Raw genomic sequence first — 14,358 nt, forward strand, 5'->3', positions numbered from 1 at the left:
GTTATAATGGAATGTATAGGTTAATTTGGCCAATGATAGCATACAAATACTTTATTGAGATTAGCCATTTGTATGGCTTGTATTTGGTATATTTTGATGTATATATACTTGTGGCCTTAGCATGTTTGATGCGTGCTTGATGTGGTTGAATAAGGGATAATTTATAAGCATATTGATGATTGGTATGAAATAGTATGTATTTGGTAAAAATATGCATATATGTGTATTAGGTCAGTTTGGTAAGTTTGAATACTTGGATATATGTAATGATATGTTATGTATAAAACTTGCTTTTGGTTTGATTTGAATGCCTTGTTATGGCTTGATATTGTGCTAAAGTGTTGTGTTAGGTTGATGATAAATGGGGTGAGAAATGTGGCTTGAAATTGGCCTATTTTTGTCTACACGGGCGTGTGTCTTAGCTGTTTGTCACACATGACCATGTGACACAGCCGTGTGTCTCCTGTATTTTAAATTTGCACAAAACAAAATGCTCACATGGCCTAGCACATGAGCGTGTGGATTGGCCGTGTGACCCAAGTTAGATAACTCAAAAGTTTGGACACAGGCTGGGACACGGCCGTGTGTCCCTATTTCAAATGCTCACACTGCCTAAGACACGAGCATGTCTCTTAACCATGTGAGACACACGACCTGGCCACACGGGCGTGTGTCCCCTGCACCTTTGAAAAATTTTAATGTTTTCCGAAAAATTCTTTAAGTACCCGATTTAGTCCTGACTTGTTTCTAATGTGTATTTTGGGCCTCGATGGCTCACATGAGGGACATTATGCTTGATTACGACTGGTTTCTGATATGAATGTTATATAATATGAAATATCTGTTTATTTGTTCTGTAAATTTCGGTAATGCTCTATAAACCTGTTCCGGCGACAGATACGGGTTAGGGGTGTTATAGAAGATTTATCGAGCATTGGGCAAATGTCATCTAGATTTCGTGGAAAACACTATTGTTGTTCCATAAGCTACAACTTATCCTGTTGATGAAGTAACTTTTAATCCCATTCCCTTTAAACAATAGAATACAAGCTAATAAGGGATGAATAGTAAGGGAAGTAATGATTTGGTGATTCTTTCTACTTTGATTTTACTTATGGTTGTTTTTTAATGTTTCTATATTTTGAATTGATGCTTCTGAGTTGATATTATTGCCCATTGTTATTGCTATATTCGTGTTGATTTTAGAAGACAAGTCTTTTTAAGATATGATTTGATTTAATCATGACATTAAAGAGATTGGTGGATAAGAAAGCACAAGGAGAAACGAAAATGGAACAATATTATTTATTTTGGTTGTCCAAAAAGCTCAAGTTTGGGGTTTTTGAGGATTGATATGAATTTATTTAATGTTTATATTCAAAGGTTGATAGTTAAAAAGTCTCTTGGTGAGGGGGAGCACTTTTGGCATCTTTGCCAAAAAAGGGAGAAAATAATAGGAGTAAATGAAATGTTATTGTTGACTTGTTAAATATTTTTTTGATCTGATGATGGTTTATAGTTATGGTTGTTGTATTTTGCTTTTGTCAAAGGGAAAAATGATGTTGATTTTTTAAAAACTGTGTTGATTCAATAATAGTTTGTTACTTTTAATTTTTATGGATGGATATAAATTCGACTTATATCCTATGCTCTATATCCTTTGTTTTTATCTTTGGGTTTTTGATTCATGCTTGGTTGATTTTGTGATGAACAAGCTTGATTGTTGATGTAAGAAGTGGTTATTTGAGCATGATTCTACCTCTTAGTGGGAGATATTCTAATTCCCTTGGTATGTGACTTGTTTGGACTATGTACTAATCAGTTGTTGCAAGGTTTTGTCAAAATGTTAAAGGGGGAGATTGTAGGAAACTTTGACCTCCTTATCTGAACAACATTGAGAGCAAGTTGTTTGGAGAAATTAAAATTTTGGGTGTTGACATATTTGACTTTTTAATAACTTATATTTTAATATTAGTTAACAACAAATGATAAAAGAATTTCATGGTACATTAGAATATTACCATTATCCAGATTAGCCTTGAAAAGAAAGGAGAGAAATTTGAAATTTAGTGGATACTCATCCTTATCTTTAAGAGTATTTCAAGCTGTTGGAGAACTTATTTATGAAGGTTTTTATATGATAAATGCCGAAGATTTTCAAGCTTATCAAAACATTGTTGGTTGATCACTTGAAGAGACCAATAAATAGGTTGTTTATGTCACACATTCTCGGGTAGTTTTGAGTGTTTTTATCAATAACTTTATTGTATTTTCTTGTGGTTATTTTGTGACGCTCTTTAGTTATTTTTTTTGGGAGAGTTTTATGATTGTAACGTGAGGTATTTGGGAGAGTGGTTTGTAACAATTTGAATTCGACTTTGGAGCTAAAAATATCCATGTGTGTCAGGGGTAGTTTCGACTTTAGTCAATAGTTGTACCGGACAAATTGTTGAATAAAATCATTCTTTTGAGTTAGGCTAAGTAGGATTGACGAATCCCAACTACATTATCTCTTCTTATTTTGCTCCTTGCTTTATTTTACCTTTAATCAGTTCCATTCAGTTCTGTTCAATCTTTGTTAGAATTAAATTGTTTTACAGCTAATCAAATTTGATGAATAATTGAAACGTATTGCAAATTAAATTTTTTTTCATAAATTATCTTAATTACTACAAAATTATTATGATAGAGTTTACTATAACTATTTCGAAGTGATCATGCCAAGTTTCAATGAGAGATGGATTCAATGGGTGACCTGTCTATCTATTTTCGACTTTGGATAGGGCTAAGGTTAACGATGTCTCTGGAAGGTAATTGTGGCTTTGAAGGGATAGCATAAAAGTGATCTGATGGCCTCATACCTTTTTATTTTATGCGTAGAGGGACTCTCTGCTCTTTTTACGAGTGCGGTTTATTGAGGTGAACTTCATGGAGGTGTGAATTAAACTTCATCCATATCTTATATTTTTTTCATTTTTTTGTGCTAATGGTGCATTATTGTTCATCCGAGCCCGTGTTATTGAAAGATATGTTACGACTTTATGCATAGTGTTCCAACCACCGAGTTAATAAGAATAAAATATTTATTTTTAGTAAAAAATGGGCCTGGCAAAGTTGAAGGATCTTATTGATTCGTGGGATAATTATATTTCAGTCTATTTAGGGCTACTTATATGGATTTCTAGGTCCAAATCTGCCACTTTTAGGTTCATCAAGGACAAAACTTGGAATAAAATTTAGAGTTGGAAAGGTAATCTTTTCTGTCGGGACGGTGAAGAAGTCCTAATCGAAGTTGTGACTTACCTTAGAATGTCTTAGTGTGCCCAAAGCTTTGAGATCTCCAGGTTTTAATTGTCTTTCATTCCATCACCACTACTACTATCATTAACAGTTATATTTTCGTATAAAAAAGGTCATATCAATTTTCAAAAAACTTGACCTGACAATCGCGATGATATATTTAGATAGAGATAGAACCAGGCTATTAAAAATCAGGATCGCAGGAACACTGAGAACTAGAATTTAATATGAACAGAAAAAAACAATAAGAATACAATATATGTATCCTATTTGTAGAAGGCAAGAAATCGGCCTTCCAGTGTTTAATCTCCACACTCGTAAAGCATTTACACATAAACTATAGTATGGAAAGGATACCTTTCCTTCGACATTAGCTAACTGGCTCCAATAATCACCTGGTCTAGCCTTGCCCTTAATCAATCACTCCTATGTATTTCTGTGTAAAAAATGGTACAACAATGGCACTGGCAAATAGTATTATCAGTGAGGGCCTACACCCTTCCTGCTATCCCCAACAAACACAATACTGGTTCGACATTCTTCAACTTGATGGTTGGCTTCCGTATAGGATATACACATTTGGAAACATAAATAATATCAATGGTTTTACATTTAAGATGTTTCCCATACCTTGTAATCCCTCCCTTCAAGGGCCAAGGACCATCCTTGGGAACCACTAGGAGGCTCATAATAACCTGGTCCGATCTTCATCGCAACCTTTTCATCAATAATGGCTGCATACACATCCCTCTCTGCCTTGACGATTTTAACCTACCATATATAATTCATAATATCAAGTCAATAATTTACTTTTTCCAAAATCTGCTTGTCAATTTTTAATCTGGTTGGTGATTTGCCAACAAAAGGTGCCTAAACTCTTTCTAGAAGCGAAAATGAAGAGCAGTAAGGTAGCAAATTTGTGGCGGAGATAAACTAGAAAAATCAAAATCAATTAGATTTATACATCATACTTTCATTTTGTTCCTGAACAGTTAAAAGCAATCCATATAAGCAAGTTAGATACACTTGGATCAAGTCCAGCAAGGGTTTCCGGGGAAATCTAATAAACAGTGTTTATATTACTCCCCAAAATTCTCTCTTCATAAAGTCGCTCAGATTGCCTTAGTTCCCAAGTATAAAAGAACTTGAATTTATTTGGAAAAAACTTTCCACATAAACCTTGGTTCACACATATGAAGCAAAGTTATTGATACTTACTAAACTCCGACAATGGATTCCGTTTCTGTTTCTGACAGAGATAAGATTGGCAATCTCAGATCGATGATGAGAGAAAATATGATCGTAGAACACAGCCGGCGTTCCTGGGTGAGTCAAGATATAAGCATATCCTTGCATTTCCTTTCCACCTGGGAACCTCCAATGACCCTTCAGAAAAGTTGCAAAAATTGATTAAAGCATAAGTAAGAAAAAATCTTCTCAAAAAACCATGGAAGCAGCATCATAGCAAGGTCTAAACAAGAATCCTTTTCATCAAAGAAAAATTGCAGTGGATATACACATTAAATCATATACTAAAAATCAACTATATATTAAGAATTAAGATGACTACTTTGTCAGCCTAACATAATATTAAAAGTCAACTTACCTTTAAATCTTAAAAAATAATAATAACTTGCTTAAAGCATTAAACAAAATACTTGTAATAGAGAAGAACCATCCATGATCACCTAATAAGAAATTCTTACAACTATCTACTGAAACATGTTAACATATGTGAGCGATGCTCTCTTCTATAAAATTTTAGAACTTAGTAAATTTTAACTGAAACCTAAAGAAGAAAATCAATTATCATAGATGAGAAAGAGGAAAACAAAGGAAGACAGAACTGCAACAATTTCTTCAAGCCTCAATTTCAGCAAAAGTGCTATTATCACAAACACTTGATTGATTTGGCATGCATCATTGCTTCTTTGGATTACTTCAGTTCAGAAAAAATGAAAAAGAGGAAGAGTGAAAGACTCAAGTGAGATAAAACCTGGGTAGAACCAGTGTCATGATTCTCTATAAAGGTAACAGCACGAGATGGCCACCATCCAACAACCCCAGGAGGCTTCCCTTCTTATCCGATAATCTCCAATACTCACATCTTTCCAGAGCCTGAGTGGAATAATTATCCATAAATATATCCTGTGCCTTACTACTTTAGAAAATAAATTATTAGAAATAATTGCAAGGACAAACGACCAAGAGCAAGGACCAGTAAAAGCCAGGTGCAATATACTTAGAATTAGAAACATCAAATAGTGATTCCCAGTTTGTGGGCAAAGCAATGGAGACAACCAATACAAAATTTTTGTTTGAATAAAATTCTATAGATTGTGTCCATGAAAACGCTTAACAGGAGAAAATTGAATAAATGCTTACTGAATGAAGAATTCCCTTGGTTGTGACATCAAATGCACCAGCAGTTCCATTAGTAGCATTGATCCAGTCAACAATTCTCTGTCGGTGGGAATCTTGATTGTGGTCCATTTCACCATAAGTGTAACTGAGAGAATCCCAATATTCACCCACAGCAAAGTAAGGTTCACTTGCTTCCAAGTAATCCTTGACGTAACCACCCCAAAATCCTCTGACAAAATCCAGCCTCCATCCATCATAACCAATCTCTTCCCTACAAGTCACAAAATGCCAGCAAAATACTACATGAACAAACTCATGCAGTTGAAGTACGTATTATGGAGAAAAGGAAATAAATCTGTCCTATCATGTAGAAGAATATGGGGTAAGAAATATTCTTGAAAGAAACAAAGATAACTTGTTCATAGATTCCTAATTATTAACAGTATATCAGCTCAGCTTCCGTGGAATAAAAGTTGCCACCAATTAAATAATGAGAAAGTTCAAAACAAAAACCAAAGAAAACAAAAGTAAATAGTTAAGGTGTAAATATGGGACACGTAACCATAAAATTGAACCTAAGTTTTAAGTATTTGAAATAATAAAATATCTCAACAGAATGCAATTTTGATGCAAGTAAACTAGTAATAGAGATGCCGAGACAATCCATTATTGGAACAAGATATTGTTAAATTTTAACAAAACCTTCAGTAAAATTAAGCCATATAACCAGCATAAAGGTAGAAATTTTCAAATATCGAGGATTGGGGAAGAACAACTATGTTGCACCTTGTTTGTTTACAAAATGAAGATTTTCCATCAGTACAACCTATTTCTGCCTGGCCATGCATTTTTATTAGAAACTCAAGATAAATACTTATTATAAACTACAACTGCAACTATGTTTCTACTTCATTCATGTAATCATCCTACTGCCAGCATATACAATTAATACAAACAATCAACACAATCCATAGTAGTGGCAAAAAAATCTAAATATTTCATGATACCTATATTGTACATCTTCTATTCTCAATTTAAAGCATTTTAAGTAGGCTATTGACACAAAACAAGGGATCTTTGGCACCAGTGCTAAACCAAATATTCAGTAGGTATGCATCCATCTGTTTCCATCGCAACTTTTGACAGGGAAAGAAAGAATGCAAAAGCATCATCAAACTAAGAGAATACATGCTCTAGTAATCTTCTTATGCATACTAGATGGTGGAAGGAAATTAAATTCAAGTTTTAACCTCAGCCAGCCAAGCCATTCTTTCAGATCCTTCCTCACAAACTCTTGGGAATGATCAATGTTTGGAGCAGCATGGAAGTTATCTCCACTACTTTTGTTGCCCCGTCCCTGTATGAAAAAAAAAGTTCATACCTTCTGGAACATCAAACAGTAAGATGCATAAAGTTCAACCAAAAGGGGCGATACCAAGCTTAATATAAGCAATATTCTTCAGGTCTAGATTGAAAATTTGGAAAACATGCATAAATACGGCATGAAGCTAGCTGAACAATGGTTGCCTATAACAATCACAGTTAGAGGTAAGCCATATGGGAACTTGTACAACAACTGAACTATAAGTCAACCAAGAATTCTAGGATGTGCTATCCATGAACCTCAAAAGTGCCCTGTATTGCTAAAGCTTTGAGAATCAGAGAGAACATCAATACCTGAAAATGAGGATCATCTGCAACCACTGCACGATCATCCCAATTTAAGCGACCACCAAATATATTCCATACACCATTCTGATTTTTAAAGTGTGCACAACGATGATTCAATACAACATCACCGAGAACTTTAATACCAACTTCATGGAGGCTTTTTACAAGTTCCTTCAGCTCAGCAATAGTTCCATATCTGATAAATCAAGAAATTCACATAACCTTTTGCTTTAGGCCCTTTGCGGAGCATGTAACACATGATTTCTTTCATAACAAGACATAACTATTGACTTTCTACATCTCTGGATGTCCAACAGGTAGTTTGCAAGCTATCTTTAGACTAATACAAGTAAAAGAAGTCTCATTTTAGTTTTACAATGACAGTTTCTTTTAAGTACAACAAAGCGGAGAAGAGAAGGTACAAAATCCGATACTTGGACACCAACATTATATGAGCCACTCAAGCAAACATAAAAAGACATAAAGCTCCATCTTTTTTCTTGGAAAAGGAAAACTTGAAAGTTCATCTTTGCAAGTTTCAGCTTCTATGACCTAGTCCAAGCACCATCTAATACACCCAAAAGATTGATTATTTAACACAAGCTCGTAATATGTACCTGGAGTTTAGATTATACAAGTCCTTCGGCATGTATCCTTCAGGTGACACAGACTCTGTTGGTGGTGGTAACCAAATCACAGTAAACCCAAGTGAAGATATTTCTGAAGCTTTTTCTTTGAGTTCCATATACCATCGTCCGGATTTATGAGACTCCCAATTGAAACCTTGGCACAATATTTCAAACCCTGTGCCTGTTCCAGAGGATATTTTAACAGCAGGCTTTGTTGTCTCAGTTTCTGAAACAACTTCCTCTGGAACAGTTGTAATGGAGCTCCGGAAGATGCTATACGCTTCAGCAGCTAGCTGTTCGATTTCTTGAAGAATGCTTTCTTGTACTTCCTTTGTTTTGGTCTTCTGACTCTTCTCAGAGCTAAGGCCACTAACCAAGTTTCGTATCTCATTGATGATACCATCAGTATATGATTTACTAGAAATTTCTTCAGTTGTAATGTCAGATTGACCATATTGACCTGGAACACTACTTGTACCCAAGAGGGGAACATAGAAGTCATTTTCTTTAAATTTCAACCAAGTATTATCATCCAGCTTGAGTACAAAAAGAAATCCAAAATGTTCCTCATCTAAAGTGAATAATGCTCCTGATCTGTTCCCCGTAGCTTTTGGCTGCAAAAAGGATTTTGATGCAAGAACAGTAAATGAATAAAATAAAAATTCTAAATCAAGATAAATTAAACAAAGCAAAAGGATAAAGAAAAAAAGAAGAAAACCGATCTTATACATCCTGATAAAACTATCCAACGAAGAGGGTCAAAAAGAGAAAAAAGTTAGTCAAAAACTCTAGAACATAGTTACAACAAATTAATTGCTGTTAATCATTAATCTTAAGTTCATTTCAAAATTATTGGAGTGCATCAGACGAACAATATGTCAAAAACTAGCTCTTTCAAACATACAGTTACTAAACTAAAAAGAAGAAAAATAAATGCAACTGTGGTGTGTAAAGAATACGATCATACTATTCAATTCCTTTGATTAGTAATCTCTTATAATATTTTCATCCTTTAGTTATTGCAGAAAGGTGTTCCAGCATAATCTAACAAAAAAAATTGGCATCTGTACCCCAAACAATTATAATCTTCATTTTATCAGAAGTAACAAAAGGAAAACAAAACAAATGGATGAAACTAATAAAAACTATTTCCTGACATGTAAATAAGAAAATATAAGCTTGCTCAACATATTTTAGCAAGAATGGAACTACTTACGTGTAATAAGAGCTGAGTCTATGTTTAAGTTCTCGCTGAGAAAATATAATTACAATTCATACCTGCAATAAAGTGCGTAAAGCCTTGTTCTTGAATACAGTTGTTTCTGGCGGGTACGGGGCAGCAGGAATTTCCCATATTTTAGCATCATCTCTGCAAACACCCCAGTGAACTACAACATCTCCAGGTATATCAGTTTCCAAACACACAATAACTTTTCCTGTTTCAGGGGACTTCCTAACAGCAACACTCACTAAGTTACCAACAGAAACTTCTTTTACAATGGACTGCTCCTCATAGAACCCTTCAAGGCACCTATTCTTATTTTTGGAGTCCTTGGACTCTATGCTGTTGTTTTGACTATCAGCATGTGATGCTTCTGACTTAAGTAGCACATTAGAGAACTGCTGCAGAGCACCTTGTATCAAGAGTAGACAGACAAATGTGTCAGTATATCACTAAACAAGGAAGGGAAAGGATATGAAAGATATGGTGGGAAAATAGTTCATTGTGTTCCCACCCTTACCCACATCCCCTAAAGCAGGCTCAGATGGGATCCTATAAATTACCTGGAAGTAGGCCACTTGACTCATTATTCTATATTGACCTGTAACTGCACCTAGAGTTTTGGGGAAGCAAGCAAAATTCAGCCTCTGATACACTAACCACAACTTATGATTGCACAGGGTACAAACCTCAGAAAGGACAAGGTAGATAACAATAGTGTGATTTCAGTGATGTTAATCCTACTCATCTTTTCAAGTAAATTAAGCGATTGTCTTTTTATAGTAAAAGTTAATTATTAATTCAAGACCACTGAATTCCAGGATCTATAATATATATCGTATCAGGAATGACCACCAACCAGTACGCATTATCACACCAGAAACTTAAAAATAAAAAACCATCCTTGATGAATTTAAATTAATAGCGGAAACTGATTTCTTGTATAAACTGGAACATGCAAAAACAGAATATAACACTTTCAGCAACCTGACCATACGCCAAACCCTCTTTTCGCTCCAACTGTATTGCCATCATCCTCAAGGTAATCCACAAGAGGCACCTTAAAATCCATACCTCTGTGCTGATACCATGCTCCAGTTTCTTCATCCTGCAGCAACATATTATCCCCGAAATCAGGGAGAGGCAAAAGCAAGATGATATGATAATAAGATTGACTAATGATTAGAATGTCTAATGTAAAACCTCAATCACTTCATATTGTAAATACGAACCTTCAGGACAAAATGTATAGCAGCAATTTCACTGCTGGGATTAAAATCAATCTCTACTTCATGAAAAATATCTCCTTCAGACAGTTTCTTCAACGGAGTTTCAATAGCATAGTCCTGAAAAGATTCCACTTTCCACTTCATATATATATGTTCATAATGAAAAGACAGCCTTCTATACAAAATTAGAAGCCAATACATACTTTAATGGGAATTGAACCAGGAGGTCTCATGCCTTTAGGAGGTTGATCCCATTCACTGCAAAATCCGAAAGACAATTTTTTTAGCACACAGAAAAAGTTCTAAATAGAAACGGCAAAGTAACATCTTTCCATGCAAAAATAAATATCCAAAGGGGTAAGATCAAGGCTTACCTGCCACTATCTCCAAGGTAAGAAACTCCCCAATGAAGAATCCACTTTCCTGGAAGACTACATCCTACCGTAAGTTGCCAATCATGCTGATCCTTTGATCGATCCAACCTGATGAAAAATTTTCCCTCCACCTAACATTTCAAATCAACGAAATTTTTTGTCAAAAAAAAAAATCAACGAAATTAGTGACCCCTCCAAATAAGAAAACATCTAATCAAACTGAAAACAAATCCAAGATCTCTGCTCAAAATTGAAGTAATTTCACTTTTCAAAGACACACTGATACTAGAACAGAACAGTCAGATCTGATCGACTTGAAAACGGTACCTTCCCCAGAAGTTCTTACCATGTATTGAATAAAGAGTCGTTGGTCAGCCGAATTCACAAAACTAAAATCAAAATTTTTAAATTTTCCATATTTTCCTCCAGAAATTTTCTCAGCCACCAAGCATCCAAGTTTAAAAAAAAGTTCAACTTAAATTCAAAAACTTCCCTTTTCCAGGTAACGAAACAAGCAAAACACATGAAGCAACCATTTCGACATACAAAAAACAATATAAAGCTAATGATGAGAAACCTTTTCAATTCGCTTGACGGGAAAAATATCTTTGTAAAAGATGTCATCGGAAGAAGAGGTGTCGAAGTTGCCAATAAGAGCTGTTTCAGAGGAGCTGGCTCTGACGACATGAATCGTCCGACGAGGATTGAAGCTACAAAAGCAAGAGCCCCGAGAGAGGGGAAGCTTTCGATTTCGAGAACAATCCAACGAGCGAGGCGGTTTCAGCATCACCTTAGCTTTGGGGCGAAATAACAGGGTAGGGTTCTGGAGAAGAGAATCTATGGTAACCGCCGCCATGGTTGGCCGCCGATGGAAGTGGAAAGACGTGGATTTTGATATTTTTTGTAGTACTTTTTTGCAGAATCTCGTAAATGAGAAAGTTGAGGGGATGATAATTGGATTATTATTTTTATTGTATTATTTTTCTCAATCGTATAAGTTTTTTCTTTCTATTTTTAGTTCGATCTGAATCGTTAATTTGGCACCAAACAAAAATGAAAATATCGTTGAGCTTCAAATAACGCAACTGTATCCTCTTTTAAGCATATCATAAATGTGTGGGATTCTGGCTTTTGACAGATTCGAATGGAGCACTTCAAATTTACTTCAAACATCTAATCTAAACCTTTTTTACGTCCCACACATTAAACAAAAATTATTGCAAAAGAAGTTTGGTCTTTTTTAATGCAAGAGTGTTCCACTTTTTCATGAGAAGCCGTTAATAGAATGTGATTGTTAATTATAATTAATAGCAATGACACACAGAAATAACAAAATACTGATTACATTTGATTTTTAAGTATTTTATTAATAATTATGACAATAAAATTCGTAATTATCTCATCAAATAAATTATTTTTGTCAATTTTAACATTTTATAATGATATTTATTTTTAACTAATGTAAGTTGAAATTATAAACACAAATCTTTTAGTTCAAGAAAGATGGAGATAATATTTGGATTTATTTTTCATTCTGTAAATTAAATGAAATAATAATAATTTATTACTGGCTCTGGAGAAGTCGATTCCAATTTCCAAGTCTAACACCAATACTTGTTACCAAATAAACTTTCGGCAAAATGAAAATAAGGAAATATGAATCTGCGTACTTTGTACTCCTGCTTTACACTTTTGCTCTTTACGTACGTCCAAAGAGTCCACCGTTAATTAATTAATAAAGGATTGCCTAGATGTGAATTTTGATTTCTTAATTTAATAATTTAATTTGTTTAATAATAAATATAAGAATTGAGTTGAATTTGAAAAAAATATTATCAAATGAAAGCTTATACATAAATAATAGCTTTCTTTTAATGAAAGTTCAATTTTAATTTTAATTTTAATTTATCGTTGTTGAGTATTTTTGGTGAATCGTCTCTATTTATATGATATAGATATTGTTCATTGATATGACATAGTAGCAGCGGTGAAACTAAGGACTGGCAAGGGTTCTGGCCCCCCTAAAATAGAAAATTTTCTATTTAGGCCTTTTGAAATTTTTAAAATTTTAAATTAGTAAAGGTAAAATTATATTTTACCCCTTAAAAATGATAAAAATTTAATTTGATCATTTAAAAATTATAAAAATATAGGCTATTAAAATAGTAAAATTACATTTTTACTATCTTAAAAATTACAATTTACTTTTGGCCCCCGAAAAAAATTTCTGGCTTCACCCTTGCATACTAGGTAGGTTCCATGCATGTGAACACTTATCTTATTCTAGACTTAACACGTGTTTATGCGGTCCTATGCGCGATATCATGTGTGACTTCACAAGAGAATTTAGGTACTCATCCTACGAAAACCTATTATTATGCAAGCTTGGTATGCAATCTCAATGCACAAGCTCAATAGAACCTAACTCAAACCCATTGAAGTTTGGGCCAACGATGGCAAGTATCATAACAACCCTAAACTATAATAATTCTAGCTTTGTTTCTTTTAATTTTAGTTTTTTGTTTTTAATTGTGTTATAGCGTATACACAATATTTATCAAAATAAATACTCTACTAAATTTCTTGAAAACTATTATTAAAGGACTTTGTTATAATTGAGCATTGAAGTGTTGGCTATGGGATTGGACTCTGAGATGATTAGGTAAAGGAAGATAGATTTTTCATGTCTCAGTGTGATGAGATTATTTGGCTGTTTTTGATAATAGTTAATTAGTTGTTCGAAGTTCATTGTCAAAATAGTTTGATGATAACTAGACTAACATACAATTATTAATTATTAATCAAATTGATACATCTCTAATTATTTTCCAAACTTTCTAATGTAGCAACTATTGCTTAGTTTGTCTTACTCTTCTATTGAACTATTTTTGCGTGCATTAACATTTATATTATAGTATTATACAATAATTTGTAATATTTTATTGGTAGTTTGTATTGTGTGTAATGTCTGTGTATTAGTGTTATTTATGATCGTTAATATTTTAAAATAATAATAATAATTACTTTTCTATACTGGGTCAAGCTTTATTTAGAGAAATAACAAGAAAAGCACACGAAAACATTAAGGGAAATTAAACGTGAGTCTAATCCTTGAAGCTACAGTAGACCATTTCCTTTCTTCTTTATTAATCAAAGGGTGGTGTTGATTTCTTATCGTCAAGATCTGGTCCCGCATAATCTTGATGTCTTCTACTAATGGCGTATGCCTCTAATGCGGGTGAATTTTACCTCATTTGATAAAGTGCAAAACCTATTTGTCCTTTCTTACTTGCAGATCCACTCTGATGGGAAGTCGCCTTACCGACAATAATACTTAATATAGCAGATGTAGTTTATAGCTTGTTCTAAATCCTAGGTGATACAAGATCGAGCTATTAGACCTCCATTACTGCTGATAAGCATGAAGACATTCTTGTCCCTATTATCCCTTGAATTCAGCTTAGAGTAAGAGTGTGAGAAGAGGGAGCATTAAGATTGTTGGCCTGCAACTCTGGTTAGATTGGAATTTAGTAACCTTATTAGGAAATGCTTAGTTCTTACATTAAACT

General features: G+C 33.9%; 1 protein-coding gene across 1 annotated transcript; it reads right to left on the reverse strand.

Moving 5' to 3' along the window:
• Positions 1 to 3,497: 3,497 nt before the first annotated feature.
• Positions 3,498 to 11,977, reverse strand: LOC108479526 (alpha-amylase 3, chloroplastic). The gene is given in 14 exon segments (XM_017782189.2): positions 3,498 to 4,071; positions 4,519 to 4,686; positions 5,297 to 5,382; positions 5,385 to 5,418; positions 5,686 to 5,935; positions 6,915 to 7,021; positions 7,342 to 7,531; positions 7,953 to 8,578; positions 9,243 to 9,598; positions 10,174 to 10,294; positions 10,419 to 10,532; positions 10,619 to 10,673; positions 10,790 to 10,920; positions 11,367 to 11,977. Coding segments are annotated over 14 exon segments (2,676 nt in total). The 5' UTR covers positions 11,646 to 11,977; the 3' UTR covers positions 3,498 to 3,912.
• Positions 11,978 to 14,358: the final 2,381 nt, after the last annotated feature.

Source organism: Gossypium arboreum, chromosome 12 (assembly GCF_025698485.1).
Source record: "Gossypium arboreum isolate Shixiya-1 chromosome 12, ASM2569848v2, whole genome shotgun sequence".
NCBI classification, from domain to species: domain Eukaryota; kingdom Viridiplantae; phylum Streptophyta; class Magnoliopsida; order Malvales; family Malvaceae; genus Gossypium; species Gossypium arboreum.